At 37.6% G+C, this 22,162-nt stretch overlaps 1 protein-coding gene across 6 annotated transcripts in view; it reads left to right on the top strand.

Moving 5' to 3' along the window:
- The window catches only part of pir (pirin), a 27,686-nt gene extending 5,524 nt beyond the window's left edge, over nucleotides 1-22,162 (top strand). For 5 of the 6 annotated variants that reach the window (XM_088599199.1, XM_088599230.1, XM_088599213.1 and 2 more), the window contains 7 exons: nucleotides 3,729-3,809; nucleotides 6,433-6,639; nucleotides 12,956-13,040; nucleotides 17,298-17,342; nucleotides 19,710-19,792; nucleotides 21,582-21,648; nucleotides 22,038-22,162. In XM_088599199.1, the coding sequence (XP_088455325.1) occupies nucleotides 3,729-3,809; nucleotides 6,433-6,639; nucleotides 12,956-13,040; nucleotides 17,298-17,342; nucleotides 19,710-19,792; nucleotides 21,582-21,648; nucleotides 22,038-22,153 (684 nt within the window). In that variant the 3' untranslated portion in view covers nucleotides 22,154-22,162. The remainder of the gene's footprint in view (nucleotides 1-3,728; nucleotides 3,810-6,432; nucleotides 6,640-12,955; nucleotides 13,041-17,297; nucleotides 17,343-19,709; nucleotides 19,793-21,581; nucleotides 21,649-22,037) is intronic. The other variant, XM_088599210.1, reaches the window with a different exon arrangement.

The following is a 22,162-nucleotide window of genomic DNA, read 5'->3' as shown; positions in this document are numbered from 1 at the left end:
GAATCTGATCCAATTAAACAACTTTGCCATCTTATAGGAGTGGTGAAAACAAGCATGACATCATGTCATCCACAGAGTGATGGCATGGTTGAAAGATTCGATTGTATAATGAAAGATCATCTGGCAAAACACCTTTAAGAAAACAAACTTGAATGGGACTCACTTCTTCATCAGGTTGCTTACAACACAGGTGTTCATGCTAGCACTGGTTTTATTCCTTTTTTTCTTGCATATTGATGTAAAACACACCTACCCATTCATTGCGTCCGTGGAGACTCAGTGACTTCAGGTGCACCAGTACATGTGCAGAATGCCCCTCTGTCTTTATTAAAATTCTTAAAGTTCCTCTAACTGCACGTGCATTGGAATGACTGATAAGCTACCTAAAACAAAAATTCCACTAAGATACAGACAAGTGGTGTCATGTTTACAATGAAAGGGAACTTAGTGTGGCTCAGTGACTCTACCTACTCTTGGAACAAAGTAGCACCACTAAGGAAGGGACCTTTCCGTGTGATACAGTGACTCACTGCAAAAGACACAAATTCTTCACTGCAAAGTACAGAAATTCTTCAGTTCTGTACAAAATTGTGGACCACAAGAAAAACACAATGCAACAGGGCTTAAAACGTACATAGCCAGGGAGAAGCCTACACCATCACCTGTAGAAACCCAGCAGACGTGGACTAGACATCAGCATACTAGCATCCTATCCATCCAAGCATTGTCCCAGGCCTACCTCCTAGTGGAACACAACAATACCTCAGCACAAGGCAGTTCCTCCCTACAATTGGTGTCACGATCGCTACTCTCCCTCTTAAGGGCACTCCAGCCCTTCCTCATTTTCCTCCATTGCTTACACCTGTTCCTTTGTCCAGCCCCTCTTTAGTTCCACCTTTAAAGCCAGACGCAGGCGTTTGCCCGGCGCTTCTCATTGAATCCCGTTTCGTGAGAGCCCGGGGTCCTGCCGCGTCTCGCTCCGTTATAGTTTTAGTTTCCTGTTCCTGATTCCCTGTCCTGCCGGTCCCGACCCGGTTCTGGTTTTTAATTACTTTGGATGGATCCCCTGGTCTTGGACTCTGCCTCCCGTATTGGATTCCAATTTTGGATCTATGCTTGGATTGTTCGCTCCAGACTCACTTCCCCTGGACACCTGCTCACCTCGGACACGTCCCCCTGTCTCCTGACCCACTCCTGCATGATATTTTTCCCTATTGTTTCTTCACCTTCCGGATCGTGTCGTCCGCATAGGGCCCGGAAAGAACTGTTCTTGACAATTGGAAGCATCACCAGCACCAGGACTTTGCTTGCTCCTCAGAACCCCAGCGTTTTAGAGTCATTACCAGATGATTTCTGGGAAGCATGAAGTCGTTGACACCTTATTATTTAAAGGACTATAATATGGGACTCCAAAAACAATGCAAATTTAGTTTTTGATTGGTGGTTTTGGGATTAACACATCTTATTTTTGGGGTTCGAGCCACCTTGTCCTATGGTCAGGAGGCTACCTATTAACCAAGGAAGTTTAGCCAAACCTATCTTGCCATATATTCCAGACATTCACAATTCAATTCTTGGATGTTGTTGTCCCTAGTGAAATGAAAGTTACTAGTTGAAGTTTGGGAGGGATAACAACGACAAGTCAATCCGACTCAGCTGTTCTCAGTCACCCTCATTTCGGGAATTAGCTATAGCTATAAAACACCTCCCTTCTCATTTGTCTTAAGCAACCCTGCTCCACTCCACCTTAACCTTGCAGCTGCCCCTTGGTTCACTTCTCTCTGAATGGGGTTCGAGCCTCAACATCCTGTGGCCTGGAGGCTGCCCAATAACCAAGCAAGAAGCAAAAACTATTTCCCCAAATATTCCAAGCATTCAAAAAGCATTCAGTTGTTGGATGTTGTTATCCCTAGTGGACTATAGTATGCCTTGTAGTGCTATAACTGGGGAAACAGTATGACTATTTTGCTATTGAACAACCAGTAGCTTTGATCCTACACATTAAAGACATGATTACTTTACTCATTGGTTAAATAACAGCAATTATATTTGAGAAAAAATGTATGAGAGTTCATCCTGATTTCTTAAAATTCATACATCATGGTCAAAGTCCACAATGGTCCATCCAGTACAAATTATAGCTTCAGTTTCAGTATCCAGAATGTTTTTTTTACTTGGTTCGTCTGTTGAGATATGTAAATGATTTAAGGTTTTAAGGTGCTCCATTTCCTCTACAGTAACTCACAGTAACTTTAAGCCAGTAGGGCAAGAAAAAAATAGTGCATCCATTTTATAATCTTGATCCCGTAAACAGTAATGTACAAATACTACACGCTGTGCTTCAGCTGCAGTTCATCTTTTAAATAAACATCTGTAAAAGATTATAAATAAGTGTGATGTTGTGCAGGAATGTTTGTACATTAATAACTCGAGATTCTGCAACCACATTTTATTACATTTACCTTTTAATCTTTGATTAGTTTTATGCTAACTTTTGTCCTTATATACCCTGTAAATTAGACTTCTAGTGCGACCACTGAAAATACATTATTGGCCCCAAGTGTGTGTGACACAGTAGAGCGGTAAGAGTCATATTTAACAAGGATAGAGGAAATCTCAATAGAGCTAATGGGCTTGTGAATTTAACCAGTATAAAAACACATCCCTATTATAAAAACAGTCAAGGTGAAACCAGAAATCAGCCAAAACATATTAACAAGGTAAAATACATAGGAATACATAATATTATGTTGCTCAGCTGAACAAGGAACAACTTGGGCTAAGTTATTTGTTTTAAAGTCTTTGAGCTGCCAGATTTTGGTTCATGGATGACACAAGAACTGTGTTAGCCAGAAATGCGTCATCTGTTAAGTAAACCATGTCTTTGGCTAATCTGTTTGGCTGATCTCGGTTTTTCGTTTGGCTCTTTGTATACAGAGGGAATGTTTTATCCTCTTTTGACTGCACCATTCTTGTTCTAATCGAGAGCACAGTGGGTGTGGCCAGCAATAAACTAAGCTAATAAATGAAATGGAAGAATAAACATAATTTTACCACTCCACTGTAAAGCACACTCATTTTTACTACAGATGAAATAATTAATAATTTCTGAAGACAAGCTGAAGTGAGATTTGGACATGTACGTTCACAGAGACAATCAAAATACTGGCAAACCATCTGGCATGATTAGATTCTTTAGCTTTAATTGGTATTCAGATGTTTATAGACAGTAGGAAAAATGTGGCTGTAGGCTATGCTGCCAACTTACTGTGACTGGCATTGCTCACCCAGTGGTGTACAACTGGCAGAGCACTATGACTATTATAGTGGTAGGGCTGGGATCATTTGGCCTGGTTTCATTCACCACATGTCTCCGCCTTGATGGCGACTGCAGGCTTGCAATGATACATTTGTTGTTCCTCCAATCAGTGTCGTGGTGGAGCTCTGCAACGTATCAAATGGCTTATTGAAGGAAAAAGAAGAGCACAATTGTAAATACAGAAATACAGTAAATAAAGCATGTCATATATGTTCTGCTGTGCTTAAATACACTTTTCATATTTGTAGCAATTTGCTATGTTGATATGTACTCAGATGTGAATGTATTTTGCATTTGCATTTATCAAAATCACCAGTGTTTTCTTTATCTTTGTATAGAAACCTTAAAATTACATAGTTCGTGTAATTTTTTTTTGTTATTTACATTTTGCATTAATACTCTACTGTAGGTCACTTACCTTTTACAAGGAGTTTCAGCACATGAAGATTTCTGTGGTCACAGTGGGAAACTGAAGCCAGGAGACTTACAGGTAACAAGCAGCTGTATAGGACTGTACTAGCAGTCTAATATACAGACATGCAGTACAGTATTTTCAAAACTGCAGCATATCTGTATGTAAAACTCTAGACACCTATGAGACTTCATAGCCGACTTTCAAACCTAACATTTCAATTTCTGTAACTAATGTTTTAAATACTATATATATAAACAGCCACAAACTTTATCAATCATAATTAATTGTTCAAAAAGTGCTTTACATATGGACCAATTACAAGCACCCATTCTGTGCCATCAACTCACTCCACAGCAGATTAGTTGGACAGCAAAGAAACCAGTTCACCAGTTCAAGTGGTTGTGGGTGGGATGGACTACAGCCATGATTGTTGTTCATGATTAAGACATTTTAAACCTAACTATTGTGTCAACCCACTGGGTGCATTATAACACAGATCTTTAAAAATAGGCAGGTCCAGGCCAATAGACACAACAAACACACGGCTGCAAGGTTAAAAAAAACACCAGTGAGCGCTTTATTTCATTGTGCAAAGGGTTAAAAAAAAAACAAAACAAACCAAAAGCCTAAGTTCCTTCAGAGCAACTAACTAAAATTCTTCTTGAAGTCCCTCTCCATTACAGCCAAGTAGCTAAACTGCTTACCAGCCTCCAAAAAACAGTTCTCAAAAGTCTCTCTCCACTGAGACTTGTAACAGAGACTTTGTTGTTTGGAAGATTTTTTCTCTCTATTTGTGAGTCTTCGCCATTTAAACAGTTAAAAAAATGTTCACAAAACTCATAGGTTCCTTCAGTCCATGGTTAGTCCTTCTCCCTCCGATGAATAGCGGACAGAAAGGTTCTACCATCTGCCCATTAAAGTACCTAAACCATGCCAGTCAGTCAGTCAGTCAGTCAGTCAGTCAGTCAGTCAGTCAGTCAGTCAGTCAGTCAGTCAGTCAGTCAGTCAGTCAGCCACTCAGCCACTCAGCCAGCAACACAGCCCACACCCAAACGTGAATAGGTATGGCAGACATCCATTGGCTGACAGAGGAAGCCTCTGCTTCCTTCTTTTTATATACAGGTAGTCGCCTGACCAGCCGACATCCTGCAACTGACTTCCTGTGACTGGTCTGGCGACTGAGAGCAGGAATGAGGCCCTAACAAGACTGCGCTCTCACCCTATGCATTTTCAGTTTAGACTCTTTCCCTAATCATGTTTTTCTTTGCTTCTGTGTGAAAAATACCTTTCTTTGGGATTAAAAACTTCTAATTCGGCAATGTCCAAACAACTTTCAGTCCTACAAAGTCGTATGTCAGGATAGAAAATCCCATCGATTTATGTTTTAACTGCTTTATCCAATGCGGTGTAATGGGTGAAAAGGAGCCTCAGGCAGGGTACACTCTGGATGGGATGCCAGTCTATCGCAGGACACACGCAGACACAAAAACAGATGCATACACCCACAACGGGGCCAATTTTCCCAGAAGTTAATTAACTTACCAGTATACCTTTGGACTTTTGGAGGAAACTGAAGCACCCAGTGAAAAGCCACATAAGCACAGGGAGAACATAGAAACTCCATGCAGATAGCACCTCAGAAGTTGAACCCAGAGTCCCAGCATTGCAAGGCAGCAATGCTAAACACTGCACCGCCATGCCATAACCTAGACACAATTCATTATGTGTCGAAATCATACATTTTTGTAAAAGAAGTGGAAATTCCTGAAGATTTGTGGACATCTTTTCTTTATCTTAATTGAACAAGAAAGCCCACCAATTGACTGAAGCTCTTCTTTCTATAGCAGCTTCAGGGTAACTTCTGACAGGAAGGCTCACAGGATGAAAATGATAAAAAAAGGTTCAGTGCCTAGGAGCCACTAGTGCAGTATTCTGCCTCAAATGATCCTTTTATTTTTTCATTGCCATATGACAGTTGCTATGGAATGTATACCTCATTTAAATATTATTGATGTTTTTTCTTAATTCAACGATGCACTGTCAATCATAGCGCTATGCAAATCTAAACTTTTTAAATGTCATGTCTGATGGTGATATCCTGCTCTCATTAAAAATGTTCCTCTCTTGCTGTAGTTTTGAAAGTGAGTTGTTTTTATGAGCACTTAATGCCCATGCTACTCAAAGCTACCTGAGGCTCCTGCACTTCCTTCCTTTCTACTGCAGTGTCAAGATGGAACAAATTTTTAACATAAAAACCATTTAACATAAAAAAATTAATAACAGCTGATGCTACACTCAGAGCTTCAGGGGATAATGGAAACATTCATACAGACTTCATGAGAAACAAAAATGATACAAAGATGTATGGAGCCTGGGAGGGGCCAACAGTAGGAAAAAAAGTTATAAAGAGGAAATTATTTACAATTCATGGGCACGAAATAACTAAATCTTTCCCTCGTTTTCTTTATTTTGTGCGCACGAACTGTAAAACGTTCCCTCGATATAACTTTTTTTTCCTACCGATGGCAAGTGTTAAAATAGTTTCAAAAGCTTTTTAAATGTGTGTCATTTAGTAGATTCATATTTTTCCAGTGGTAAAGAAAGGAATTGCTTATGATTCTGAAGCTGGTTAATATTTTAATCTGCAAATTGGGGGAAATAAAATGCTCTTTCTGTCTCTCTTTAACAATTGCTGCAGTGGATGACAGCAGGCCGAGGAATCGTCCATGCTGAAATGCCTGTCTCAGACGAGCCACTGCATGGCCTTCAGCTCTGGGTGAATTTGAGAAGCTCAGAGAAGATGGTAGAGCCACAGTATCAGGAGCTGAAAAGCACAGAAATACCGAAACCCAGCAAGAAGGGAGTGACAGTGGCTGTTATATCAGGCGAAGCTTTGGGAGTTAAGGTCAGAACTTTTGCTATAACCTATCCAGTTTGTTTTCACCACACCATCACCACACAATGGAAACGGATGAACTTAGTGTCACTGAAAGGTCTTGATCACTTCATGGAAGGGAAGAGTATGGACATTTCAAATTCTGTGCTTGCCTAGTGTATGGTTTGCATTTATTATTTATTTTTTAAATAATGGACCAAAGGCCTGAAAGACACTGCGTATGCTGTGGGCACAATGAAACCACAATGAAGCCTTGGAAATAATTTATTGTAGATCACAGAAATGATAAAAGTTGTGCAAGTGTTTTCTCCAGTTTTAAAATGGGTTTATTGCTAAATTTAAAAATGGAAAGTTAAACCAGGTAGGGTAATATGTTAGAAATGTTCTTTTTTCTGAATACTTTCTCCTAAACCAGTGCAAACTGAAGTTTATAATCATTTTAAATAATCCTGAAACATTTCAAGGTCAGCTTGTGGAAAAGATTTTTTCTCCTCATGTAATGCATTTCTGTAGAAGTCTGTGATTCAGCACTTACAGTTTAGTGCTGGGATTTTTCCTTTTTGGCTGGGTCACTGACAGTTGATTGATGAAAGAGGTTCAGTAGGTTATATAAAATTGGCAGGCTTTAATCATATTGAGCAGTTTATTAGTGCAGGATTCATACCAAATCAAGCGGTACAGTCATCCATGGAACACACGCATGCATAAACACTTCCTCGTTGACTTATTGCTGGCAAGAGTGAATTTAAATAATTCTTAGATTAAAGAAAAACTCTTGGCAAGTTATGGGCCAGCTTCATAAGCTTTACTGCCACAGTGCCACAGTGAGTTACAAACTGTTTTTTTCTTCTCTATTAAGAAGACAAGACAAAGTGCTTAAAAGATATCAGAACAGACATTAAAATGTAGAAAGCGCTGGCTGCAAAAACACTCATCTGACAATATAGACCATACTGTAAGTAATGCTCGTTATGTATGCACAGATTTACAGTTCTAAATTATTATGTTTTCAATTATTATAATCAAATACTTCTGAATACCATTTGATATATTCAATTATTAATAATTAATTTCCAGTCATGTGAGCATATTCGTTGCAAGTGATTTTCTGTTTTTTACATAAAAGTATGAAGTGAAGTAATTCATTGTGATCCAATAGAACTCTAATTTACACTAGAGATTAGATTGAGAATTTTAAACCCTTCCAAATCGCGTTCTTGGAAAGACCTTTATGGAAGCTTCGAGAAAGAAACATTACTGCACTCTTGCATGCGACCAGATAGAAAAAACTTTAGCAAATTAGTTCAGAATAAATAATACTAAAAAAAGACTACACATAATATCAAAATAGTTCAAACTGCAGTTTATTTTAACTTTTTTTCATAATTAAAACAGAATATTCATTAACCATACAATCCTCCAAGACGATAAGGAAATATTTTCCATTTTGTTAGACACCCTAATTACACGGCTTTCCTTGCTTATTTATAGATTGTCCACTCATTATGAAAGAGCACTTAAGGGTTGAAGCCCCCTGGCATTTGTGGCCTAAACCAGAACTACACAGCAGTCCATAGCAGAGAATACATACACATTTACAGAGTTTAGAGACAACAATTAATCTACTCAGTGTGCTGTTGGAAGGTGTGAAGAAAACAGATCACCTGGAGAAAACCCACACAACACACACAACACTGGGTAAATGTTCAAACACCATGCACAACATGCTCCTGGCCAGAACTCAGCCCCTAAGACCTATAAAGCAGCTGATCTTAAATACCCTGTAGGTAAAAGGTTAAATGCGCACAGGTAGAATTGATCTTCATCCTGATTGTGTCGTCACAGCAACCAGTGGATTGACAGTTTGAGTAGAAGCTTGGCTGGTTGCCATGGTGCTGTGGGTGAGCAAATCAGCATTCCCATTGGAGCCGGTATGACACAAGTGCACAGATTGTCAGGTTTCTGTGATTGCTTCCTCACCTACATTGGGTGATGAACTGCTTTGCAAATTGTGATCATTGTAGGTGAATCACTCCTGTTTGAGGACTGTTTTATCAAAGTAGGTCCAACCTTGGTTGATATCATTCTAGCGGCAATATGATTCCTAATAGCTTCCATCGGGAATGTTAATAGCCACCTGACCACCATTTTGTTGGCGAAACCCACACTACCATTGACTTGGGAACTGCTGCGCAATACAATTACCGAACGGTGAACTAGTGTTCCTACAGTAGCTCTCATTTCAGTCACTGTGTCTGCCTGAGAGCCAGTTTGTTCTGTTATCAACATGGTTATGACAAACTGCTCCAAACTTGGGACGTACACTATTATGTTGGAATATAATTCTCATGAAAATAATGTTAAAATGTTGAAATAGGAGTCTCTAAGACCAAGATAGCTGCTTGGTCACTATTGTGTTGTCAGAATTCAAGTGGTTTAAGAACCGCTACCCTTGACTTGAAATTTGGAAGATTTCATCACTCTAAAGGCTGTTTCAGGTTGGTGCCTCACTTGTTGCAGCAATAAATGTTTATGCCATCAATGGGTCATCATACTGTATGCTTGGTAAAACACACCTTGTACCTTTAATGGCTCTTCTTCAAGAACTGTTTGACTGTTGAACTGCAGACTTAGTAGGTATCATTAAAATTGCGCCATTATTTGCATTTCACTCACACTGTTAAAATAAATGTATATGTACTGGCTTCCAAACAGCTTGTAGTTTACTAGTTATTTATGTTTTTAATTAATTTTTGGTATGGTAACACTATTTCCATTAATCTAAGCTGTCAGGAGGACCTTGATTTATTGAATAATAAGTCAATATGCCAGTACTGAAATGTATTTATTCACATTTTGTGAAAAATATTTTTGGAGATTTGACTCAACTCTTGTTAATTGGGAGATTAGATCATAATTCAAACAGATAAAGCTTGTTTAGGTTTCAAGGCTGTATTTGGGTGTTTAAATTAAGTACTGTATAAATCATGAGTTTTTTAACGGCTACATTAAGTTTGACAGATTAAAGCTTTTTCTCAGAAATGTTCAACTGGATTGAAAAAGGCAAAGGTTAATGGAATCTGGAATGCAGCAATAGAATGAACACTGTTGATCCAGACAGTGTAGACTGCTTAGAGGGTTGCTGAGTGGTTTAGCAGTCTTTTCTAAGTACTGTAAGATTGTAAACACTGCATTGTAATCCCACATTATAACTGTTTTCTGACGCATTGCCTGAGAGCATCTGTTTTGTTGTACATTTTTGTCATCAATCCAGTACACAATTGTGCAAGTGAATGTGACTGCAGGGAAAGTGATGGTTTCTGCTGTAGTAACACTACATGCTGTATAATTCACAAGGTCTCTTTTTTAAAAAAAAGCAATGACAATGTCTTTATGAACTGCAGAATGCATGTGGTAATGGTTTAGTAGACATAATTGATAGCAGTCTCAAATAAAAGCTTAGCATGCAAGGAATGCTAAGGAGTTTCACATTTAAGATGTTTTTCATTATTCAAACAAAACGATAGTATCTTTTTAGGAAAGGGGGTAGACATAGATTGTTTAGGAAAATTTATTTATTCCATATGCTTTGTTTTGTGTAACTCATTCTTTCATACTGGTTCTAAATACCACTTAGTCAGTGGTTTTTTATGTGCATTGTTGATGTACACAGATATAGTTGCTGTTGGTCAGTTAATTCTAAACCATACGTTGCAAGAATACACTTGAGCAGTTCCAGTTTTAATCTGACTGTTTCCTAAGATAAAATGCTCAAATTGTACACAAAAAAGAAGATATTTCATTCAGGAAGAAACTAATTTAATTTTCATTTACTTCTATGTGAACTGTACCTTGTTCACAAAATTTTTCTTTTTACGTACCTCTGCCAAAAGTAAGAATTTCAAAAATAAGAATTTCATACTGCGATAGAGATAAAATACCTAGAGGTTATAGTCTGAGGAGACATGCTGAATTGTCTTTTAGTTTGTAACATATAAGAGTGACACAAACAAATCAAAGATTTACTTTTCTCTTTTTTCCAAGGACTGTTCATATCATGGTTTTAACACTTTTTAACCAGGTCTAGGACAGAATGGTGACATGGTGGTTAGCACTCTTATCTCACAGCCCTTTTGGTCTTGGGTTTGATTTCATATAGGGGTGGCTTTTTGTGTGCATATTCTCCGGTATTAACATGAGTTTTCTCCCACCTCCTAAACATATGCTGGTTGGGTCACTTTTTGTCTTTAAATTGTCCCTGTATGCTTGCGTGTCTTGTGATGCCCTAGAGAGATCACATGCACAGTTTAGTCCCACCTCGCACTATGTACTTCTGAGATAGACTAAGGGCTGTTCTAAATCTTACCAGTTTTCGGATAATGGATGGATGAGCAAACCTTTTTATGAAAGTTATTCCTAGTACTCGTTGCCTTTGGAAATACTGAAAAAATATGAAACTAAAAAGCCTACTGTATGGTTTACATACTGTACTTAAAAAACTGTATTTCATGATCCGCCAGCATAAATTTAGAATTTCTTTTATTGTCGAAATTGCAAACAAATTATATACATTTATATATTTTAAAAAAAAGCTTTTAATATTCACAGTGGCTTAATCATTACTGCATATCTGAAAGTGTAAAAGTGACACATATTGTCATCACTATTCAGTTTTTGTTGTGGTGCAGTGGTAAAATATGAGAAGGCGTGTCGGCTTGACAGGCCGAGGAGCCCAAGGACTTAATCCTAGTGAGCCTTTGCACAACTGTCATGCCCAGTACACCTAGAGGGCGCTCTGCTTCTCTCCTGTTCCTAGTTCCCTGTGATTGTTCATGTCTTTCTGGTGTGTCTTGTTGTGTAGCCTGTTTACTTCCTGTTTCTGCTCTGCTCCTCGCTCAGCACTGACGTTCAGATGTCCTGAGACCCGCCTAGCACCAGGTCGCTCCTGTCTGTGGCCTGAGGGCATAGGTTTCTATACGGCATTTCCTGATCAGCTGAGCCCGGGCTAACCCCCATCTCGCCACTAAGCATAGGGTCTTTATTACTCTCCTGCCATTCCACGATTCGTTTCTTCAGACATCCGTGACACTAACAGGGCAGAGAAGGGCAGGGGAGCTGCGTGGCCAAGCAAGGCAGGAGAGTTGGGGTTCGCCAACTCTGCTTATCTGGTTCAAAGCTGGGATGTAGTGGGAATAGGTGAGAGACGGGCAGCGGGCTGGCAGTGTCGTTTGAAACATGGATAGACATACTAAATTGGGCAGATCATCCATCTCTTAGGTGGACCGGGACAGTATGTGCTACGAGCACTTCCCTGGAGGAGAAGGAAACTCAATGACAGAGCACCAGACTGGAGGCAGATCAGGGTTTAAATATCCAGGAGTTGATGGGATGATCAGACCTTTAGGTGTGAGAAAGTGGCTGGGACAACCAGCCCAAAAAAGTCCTCACAGCACTGGAAAGCGTTCAACTCCTCGTGAAAATGTGGCTGGTTACCGTGGTCTGAATACTTTTGTAAGCTCTATTTTTACCAACTAAATATGTGCTCACGTCCAAATGGTTCCATCTAGACTCGATTATGGTTTCTTTCACATGTGACGAATGATTTCATGTAAAATTGCTTAATTGAGAAAAGAGTATCAATATAACAATATTCTGATTAATTATTTATAATATATAAATACATATTATGATTAAAGCCAAATAAACAGTTTACATGATTTTCAAATGTTTTTGTTTTTGTTGCAGATTGTAAAATATTTTTTGCCCGCTGCAAATAGGCTAATAATTCTGTTTTGCTAATTAGGAAACCTTGATTTAATTAATTAGGGGATTACACGTCCTTGAAATAACATGGCATTGCATTGGATGAGGCTCCAGAAATTATTGACTGCATTTTTTTAACTGTTACAGTTTCTTCCAATCAATGTTTTTCAAATAGATGTACCAAATTTAAATAAATTTCCTTAACTACTGTATGTCTTTCTTGCAAACTAGGGGAAGGGTATGTCATAGTTTCTGTTGTGTACAGATTTGGAAATTTGCTTTTTGTTTAATTCATGCAATAAAAGATAACATGTCACAAGGACATCATGGTCCCCAATGCAAATTTAAACATATTTTGCAGAGTGCGCTGCCCATCAAAATCATATTATCTTCACAGGAGTTGTACAGTATTTCTCACTACATAACTGCAATCTTATCAGCCCAGCAAGAACCTTCCTCACATTATTTTAACCTTTTAACCTTTTTTTTGCTTTCTTAGCAAATTATACATGAGAAATTATGTGCTAAGGAATTATTTCCTATTTTGCCTTTTCTTTTTCAGTCAAAAATCTATACAAGGACTCCAACCATATATCTCGATTTTAAACTGGAGCCTGGAGCAAAGCATGTCCAAGCAGTTCCTTTAGGTAAGACTATACAGTAAAATGACTAAATCATATATGATATATCAAAATCAAATAGTAATTAGTTAATTAGTATTTAAAATAATAGTTACTGAATCAGTGAAAACACAAAGAATTGAACTAAAAATTGATTTCCACTAAAAAATAATTAAAATCTGTTTTAATTAAAATTTAAAAAATGTCACACTCTATGTCCTATTTACTCTATTTATTTAAAATTTCAATGTCACTGGTGAATTTCTGTGTGGATGGAGGGCAGATTGATAATCGTAGATAACTTTTATATAAAAAAGCATATTATTAAAATGTCGTTTTTGTATATTGAATGAAAGACTTCCTTTCTTTGCAACTAGACACTTTGATTGCGTTTGTGGTAAGAAACTAATTCATTAAAGATGACTTGTCAGACTGGCTGTAAGGAAATTGCCAGAATCAGTTCCAGAGATTTTCAGATACAGCAAATCTGCATTTTTTTTTTCAACTCAGACGTTTATCCTAATGGACAATGTCTAAGATCTTTTTCATAAATACCTTTATTTGCAATAGTAAAAGTACTGTACTGTAAATGTTTTTCCCTTGCTGTCATGTATTCATGTCTTTTTTGCAAGCTTACAGTGACGTCACTCTTGTCCCTATCTTGTCCCTATCATGTCCCTAGGACTATACTGTACATCTTCCTTTATTCATATCATTGAGAAGCTAACTTTTATTGCTTAAATTGATTTTGGTTAGTTGTGCCTTGCTGATCTCTGTGCAATTAAGGTTAAAAAAGAGGAAGAAAAATACCCTAAGGGTATAATTTTTTATAACTTTAAAGTGTAACAAAACAGGACGTGTACTTTTTCCCTTCTTCGTGTGGTTACAGGTGCAAAACTATGAGAAAAATGTTGTCTGAAAATCCTGATTGGGATTCTAGTTATGTGTTTGCCATGGAAAGTCTGAAAGGGAATTTGGGAACACAGCAGTCTTCTAAAACATAAGAACCCTGTTTTTTTCCCTTTGCACTACAGGGTCAGTATTCTTGTGCTGTTTTTATTGGGGATTTATTAACTTTTGTTTGAAGCCATGCAGCTAGCTTCCTTGCGAAGACAGGTATGGCAAGTCAGTTACAAAAGAAAGACATTATACCAGCCACCGTAACAACAGACCACTTTCTGGGGGACAGCTGAATAATTTCATCGTAGGAAATCAACATAAGAGCTACAGTAGATTCTTAAAGGGCTGTTAGGTGGACTCTGGAGGCACTTTAAACAGAGCCTGTGTACAGAGCCTGTACTTGTGTTCCCCAGTTTTTCCAGCAGGTTCTTCCTACAGACCAGTACAAGCACTAGGAGCTGGACTGTCTGCAGTAAATTGAGGGAGGTGCGGGACCACCGAGTACTGCAGCTACTGTACAAGCCCCCACCCACACAATGAAATTATAGGGAGAGGGAGTGTCTTGTTGTGAAGTGCGCTGTTGCCCAGCATCTCAAAGAGGTCACTATGGTGCCAGTGTAGTAACCATTGCACAGAGGTTACCATTACTAACTGGTAAAGGGTGAACGATAAAGTCACGTGGATTTGGTGTGTTTCAGGATTGTGTTAGCTTGCGGCTCATTTTCCTTTTTCTTTGTTGTATACAATGTAACTTTCATACCTAAGAGTGAAGAAATAATCAACAGTGATGTGGGGCGGCTCTCAAGAGGGGCACAGGTTCTAGGTGGGGCCCCCGAGCACAGACACACCACACACACAAAATTTAAAGTGAAACAATAAATTATGAACTGATCTTTACGATAGCCTTGTGCAGTAGCAAAAAAAAAAGGCTGTTCCAGCTGGCACCCTGGGAAGTTGGGAAAATAAATAGAGCGTGCTGTAGCAGAAAGCTGGAAGCTGGAACTACAGCCATGAGAAAAATAAGAAAAGCCCTCAGCCTGGAGGCAGATGCTGGGGTGATCTGACCCTTAAAATGCTACTCCTGGTCATCGCCATCTCCTTCCTCATTCGGCCCTCTGTTTATTCACACTGGAGTAGGATGTGCACCTGATGCCTGTTCCAGCTACAGATTGCCATTTTAGGCAGAGGGAAAGCTTTGGAAACAAACCATATGAGACTACATCTCTTGAAGCACTTGCCTGCACGGCATCACACAACCGTTGGGGAGGTTGGGGGTTTCCCATTTCACATGAAGTAATCATATCCCATGGACAAACTAGCTTACAGAATGGTTTAAGCTAACTCATTTTAAAAGATGAATCAGTGTTTGGCATTGACCCTGCAAGATTATAATTCTGATTTTGTTTCTTATTCTTGTTCATTTAAAACCTGAAAAATTAAAATATTTATTTGTGACCCTCAGTGTACGATTTGCTTTAATAAAATAACAAGTTTGATTTTCTTGTTTAGACAAGTAATTAAGCGACCTAATGTTAATATTTATGATCTAGCAGTGGTATACTCCAGCCAATACTTACAGAATTATTATGATAACAGAGTTATTTTAGGCTGTTGTTACCATCATTACATCTTAAACCTATCTAACCTATCTAACTCTGTTCATATATTAACAATGTTAATAATTGTACATATCAATAAATATTTTTTACTCACTTTTTACTAATAACCCTTTCATATTTGCCCAGTGTCTTAAAAATTCATGATTTCTGAAATAAATATTTAATACATTACATAGTTGTGGGAAGACAAATCATGTCATATGCTTTACATTATGTGAAATAACAAAAATGCTTTATAACTTTACTAACTGTGGGTAACTGTGGGTGGTATTATAATATAATCTTAGTTCTGTTCCACTGCTGTCACAGCAACTGCTTTCCTTTAATTCCTGTTCCAATTTTGTCCTTTTTATCCCTTCAGAACTAATCCCATTGCCTTACATACTTGGAGCATTTTTCTTTTTCATCCTGTCTGTTTCTGCCTTCTCCATTGGATTTTCTCTCATCCTGTCTTGTGACGGTTTCCCCCCTAAAGTTCCTATCTCATTATCCTTCAAGGCGTCAGATGATTGAATTGAATAGTGTCTGGTAACTCGAAGAGGAACTCTATAAAAATGTTTGCTTTTAATGCTCAGATCCAAATTACACAGTCTTAGGTATGGATTGTTTATCTACAGTATATGTAAAATGACATTTTGTATTATTATATCAATGTATTTATAATAAATTAATAACTATTTTAAAAATATATTCTGTAGCTAGTGCTGAAATTGGTCAAATATACTTTCTTAATTTAAAATATATACAGTATGGATTATTTTGAGCTCCAGACTTTTAGATGGGAGAATATGTAAAGATAAAAGGGTCTAATAGCTCATTTTAAGAAAGTACAGTATCTAATATGGGATCTAGGAGTTGCAGCTGAGGCTAGGTCTTATCATTACCTCCATGTGACCGACTGGCATTTCCCAAATGGCAGCGAAGAATTGACTGAGCTCCCCCGATGGTTGGGTGGGTTTGGTCCCCTGCTCTCTCTTGGGTCAGGAGATCACAGCGACCCCTGCAGATTCCCTTTGACTTGCTCATGGTGCCATAGGACAAAGATGTTCCTCTGCTTCAGTCGTCACATGTCAGGAGGCGCGTGTCTCGAAGGTGGGGAAGGGGGGGAGGCTGCCTGTGTCTTCCACCCTCATGTGCAGTTGCAGAGTTTGCAGCCATGAGCAAAGATGTGGAAAACGCACAACTGAAATAAAGAGTTGGCTTATTAATATACATTAACTCTACAGTAGGTTTTCAGTTCCTGGTCTTGGAGAGCTCTATCCAGTCATTCTTATAGGCCACCGCAGATAATCTGTTATTTAAAGACTGGGAACAACTGTCTTGGCAGGTAAGCAAATAACGTTTCAATGAAGGGAACACTGGTTCTTGAAGGCTGAAGGATATTCTGATTTCCGTTCCAGACCTGTTAAATTGATTACAGTTATATTGTTCCAGACATTTAAAAACTGATGATTTGAAGGCTACTGTACCTACAGTACAAACCCTGATGGACTGAAGCTCTCCAGTTGTCTGGGACACCACTGTATTATGTTATACAGTACCTAATACATGGAGAGGGACCTAATATAGACTCATTTTTCTGTCCTTCTCTAAAATAAGCTTTTCCCCTTTCACATTCATAAAAATATTAAATATGAACATTCTGAACTTCCCCTGGTTGGATAAAATGATTGCCCTGCAGTAGAGTATTTTTGAAATAAATAACATGTTTTTCTCCTTCTGCCTTTTACTTGACATTTTTCTTAACAATTTTAACTCTCACTAGGGTGGACTGCTTTTATTTATACACTCTCTGGAAATATTCATGTTGGTAAGTGAACATTCTACTGTATGTCTATAAGTAAACTTTCTTGTTTATTAATTTCAATAAATAATCTCAGTTTTATAACTTTTCCCCACGGATACTCTTCTCTCACCCCACCAGGCCCAATCTAGTTTTCAGTCTGCTAACCTTGTTAGTGAAATGGTTGATTAATCAAACCTAAGGCACTAATATCACCCTGAGCAGCACAGGCACCTGTTCAGTTCAGTAGACTGAGGGGAGAATCCACATGGTGCTTTTTCACCATCCTAATCCCGTGATCTTTGTCGCTGAAACTAATGACACCGCAGTGTGATAGTCCACAGGACAACACGGTGGTGCAATACGGGGTGCTATCTGCATCCTGCCTTGCACCCATTTTGTGCTGGGATAGGATCCCATTCTCCCACAACCTTGTATTGCATACAGCACTTAGTAAGTGGATTGACGGATGATTGGCCATCATCACATGGACACAATAAATTTCCCCTAATGCTGAGAGATAAAAAATCAGATTTGTTTCCATCACGGAGGATCATGTTAGAAATTAATTTCACAACATTCTTTTCACATTCATTTTCCTTAATAATTGAGTGAATCCAAAAGTCAAAATCTGAAAGCAGGCCTCTTTAAGAAATTCTGTAGTTTGCAGTTATTCATTGACTGATTTTATTTTGTTTTTATTTCAAGGCTAAGCACTGTAAAACTGACATGTGAAGCCTAAAAGGCCACAGCATTCCTGATTTTGTCCTTTTTTAAGCTTTTCCTTTATGGTTTTGTCTTTCTGCTTAAAAAAAACTTGAATTATGTTAAATAATTATACTGTATTTGCAGGTGTGTTTATTGGCTGTTACTTCAGTTTTCCACATTTAAAAAAAAAAAAATTAAGATTAAGATGACATTTTAAAAGATGACATTTCGGAAGTTTTGAAATGTCACTTTACTGACGTTTCTACAGTTAACTACAGTTTAACTACAGTTAACTACAGTTTAATGAGTTGCCATGGGTTGTTTAGAATAAAGGCTGTTGAATTACAGTGAGCTCATGGCTTCAAAATTATAATAATAGAAAAGAAATTGTAGTGTTAGGTGTCTTTGCTTTGCGATAGATGGTTATTTAAGGAAATGTGTGCGCTTAGTATAGAATAACCATTCATTGAATTTATGATCTATATACTTCCACTTGTAAAAATAGAAAGTAACTCTAACTTGATTATATAGCTTTTTAATGAGTGTAAAGAAAGTCAGTAGAATACAACTATAAATGTATAAATACTGTACATCTTATAAAAGTATTCAGACTTTTGAATAGTTTTCACATTTTGATGTCTTAAAACTTGCAAAAATTATGTTTATAAATAGCAATTAATATTTTTTACATACACAACGTATTCCACACATTTAAATAAAAAACAACAAGGAAATCTTTCATTTAATATGAAAGAAAAACTGAAAAGTCATGACTGCAGAATCATTAAAACTCTTTGCGAACCTAAATTAATTTAGGTCACAAAATTACATTAATAAACCACACAATTAACTGAGCAGAATCTATCTCTGCCAAAATTGTCTGTGTGCAAAAATACAGTATTTGTTCAGATTATTCCAGAATAAATACACCTACAGTATCTCTGTAAGGTTCCTCAGTGAGGTAGTGAGTTTCAAGCAAAAATTCAACATTGAAAAACAAATAGTTTTTAGAATAGCTCAGGGATAAAATTCTACAAAAGCACATATCAGGAGAAATGTATAAAACAACTAATAATCCAATAATATAATGTAACTTTGAAAGAGCTACACAGTTCAATGGCAGAGAAGGAAGACGATGTGTGTCAGTCCACAATATCCCAGTCACTCCACAAAGCTGACCTGTGTGGCCAGGTGGCAACCCCATCTCATATCCCACATCGAGTTTTCAAGAGAACACTGAGTGATCCTGTAAAAACGTGGAAAAGGTGTTGTGGTCAGATGTGAAATTGGAAGTCTTTTGTCTAAATGTCAAATGTTACATTTGGTCCTATCCCAAAAACAACACATCTCCCAGTCAACACAATCCCTAGAGATTTTTTGCATAATTCTTTGTATAATTCTTTACATGTTTTATTATATTATTTACTTTAAAATGAGGTAAATAGACATTGTAATTATGACTTTATTGCAATGGAAAACCTCTAAATTAGGTCATTAATACAGAGAACCACTGTTTTCTGCAGGAGTAAGTTGGAAGACAGCTCTCTACAATCCTCACTATTGCATGTTTCATCTTATTGTATTAAGCTTTCATTTAAAATTTTTAAGTACAGCACAACCAAAAATATTCACAAAACAAATACTGCAGATTTTTTATTTCACATTGGCTGTTGTTTTTCTTTGGAGGTCCTGATGATGATCAGAAAAAAATTGAACCTCATTACACTGTTGTGTTTGGTGACGGAGATACTGTGCAGGTTGAAAACAAGGTAACATTTCTTGGAATATACTCTGTACAACATTCAAATTCTTACCTTCACTTTTTTCCTATAATGTTTCATTTGTTAAAGCTTTTTCCTTTAGTGTTTCTCTAGTTTTGGAAATCTTAAAAAAAGACTTTAGATGTATGAGACAATTATGTGTATACAGTACATTTAACAAAATGAAAGGGGTGAATACTTTTTCAAAGCACTGGAGTCCCCAAGTAGAAACAAGATACTTTCAAATAGGTGGGCTGTCAGCAATCATTGAAGGAAGTAATTGAGTCTCTGTGTCTGATCTTATCAAAGGAATTTCAAGCCTTGGGGCATTACAGGGGAAGTCTGTAGAAGTGCATGTTGTAAGGTTTCATGTAAGATCCTCCTTGTCAATTTGTCAAGGATGAATGAAGTACCATGGAATGAGTATGGAGCGATTCAGTCGGCTAAGTGCAGAAGAGCCACACCACGTGTGAGAATGTTGAAGTACAGGCCAGCTTTCAATCTTGTGTGTTACCAGCGTTAAACTGGTTTAACTGATAGCTAAACCTTGACCTTTTTCTAAAGAAGGTGACGACTGAATTATGTGAGCACATTCTTGTTCAAAAATGCTGTTCACCATAAATAACCATAAGAATAGTAACACATGCAAATGAGAGGAGACTATTCAGCCTGCCTCCCATGTTTGGTAGTTTAGTGGCTAAGTGAAACTAATATTTTATGCAACTGTTCCTACAGTGCTAAGGGTTTGGCCCTCGACCATTAAGCATTAGTAGAACCTCACTATATTTCAATTTCACACTTTATATTAGTCGTTTGTTATATAACCCAAACATTTTTATTGCTTTCCAGCAATTTCATGGTGAGGATAAAGTGGAATTGACATAAAAGCCCAGACCCCTTTCATGTGTCACTTTCTGCAGGTCTTAGATGCCTATGCAAAATACATAGTGCATGTTCATTTGCAATGTATCTGCCCTGTTCATGATTTTGTTTAAGTCTCTTTATAATTTCTTTGGCTGCTATTTTGGCTGCTGCTGTTTTGACACTCTGCTTATTTTTATAGCATAGCTGTGTCAAAGTATAAATTGTTGCAATACAGTAGATCAGGAACAGCAACAGGCCCAGTCAAAAGCTGTGACCCATAAGATGATGCTGTTTCCTGCATGTTAACCCGTTCTCAATACATGAGCATCCTAGGTTATTAAATGTGAATAATATTGTTAAAACATACTTTGAGGTCTTTAGAGTGTTGATGTCTCTTCTAAACTTATTCAATGCCCATTTTCCCTACATAAATTGGTTAAGATCTTTAGTTAATAATTTAAAGCAAAGATTGTGAGAACATGTTTTTGGAATCCTGTGCAGTTCCATACATCTACAAACGTAAAATATCCACACCATGTGTCTTAAAATAGTTAATTCACCAGAAACTTGTGTCTGTATAGATTATAGATTGGAAATGGCGTACAGCAGTGTTAAATCTGAACCTTTTAACACTCCCCAGTCTGTCACATTAGGGCCAGGTGAAAAGCCTCCTAACGTAAAGAAATTTAAATATTTTATGTTAGGAATTGCCTGGATGTTATCCAACATACTCAGACATGTTTTATACATGTTTTAATGTTTCTACTTGTAAAGTCGTAGTCGTATTTGGGAAAGGATCTGCTACAAGTAATTGAGTAGGGCCTTTAGCAAAACAGGTTTATACTGCACAACATGAGTGCAAATTTAGGAATAAAACCTTGAATGCATTAAGACTATTGGTTGCTATATGTAGTCGTTTTGATTTTGTTTTCAGGATACTGAAGTGGCCCACTTTGTACTAATTGCTGGGGAGCCAATCAAAGAACCAGTAGTACAACATGGTAAGCAACAGAATTGGCATTAAGATTTAGCTAATCTGATTAATTCATTTTATCCTGCAATGTTGAAACAGCAATACTTGGCAGTGGAGTTAAGCACTGTCTTATGTTTTCGTCCCATCTCCCAATGGCATGCTGTTAGATTACAACATAAGACCGTGAAAAAAGGTGCAAAGGAGAGCAGACATTTTGGCCCACATAGCCAAAGAGTTAGTATTTAGTAGTTAGTATTGGTCAACTGACCAATTTTTAAATACATTTTCTATACTAATTAATTTAAACGCTGTGCTGCATAGAAAACTCATTTGATGTGATTTGATTCCCAACCATTTTTAACCCGTTAAACTCGTTGTTGTGCAAATGTTATAATTATGTTTATTATTTTCCACTAGGTCCTTTTGTAATGAACACAGAGGAAGAAATACTACAAGCAATCAGTGATTATCGATCAGGGACCAATGGGTTTGAAAAGGCTAAGACTTGGCAGTCTAAGATTCGCGACTTGTGAATACCTTTG

Source organism: Lepisosteus platostomus, chromosome 2, assembly GCF_059453375.1.
Source record: "Lepisosteus platostomus isolate fLepPlt1 chromosome 2, fLepPlt1.hap1, whole genome shotgun sequence".
Classification (NCBI taxonomy): Eukaryota; Metazoa; Chordata; class Actinopteri; order Semionotiformes; family Lepisosteidae; genus Lepisosteus; species Lepisosteus platostomus.
Note: the sequence above shows the minus strand (reverse complement) of the source record. Positions and strands in the feature narration are given on the sequence as shown.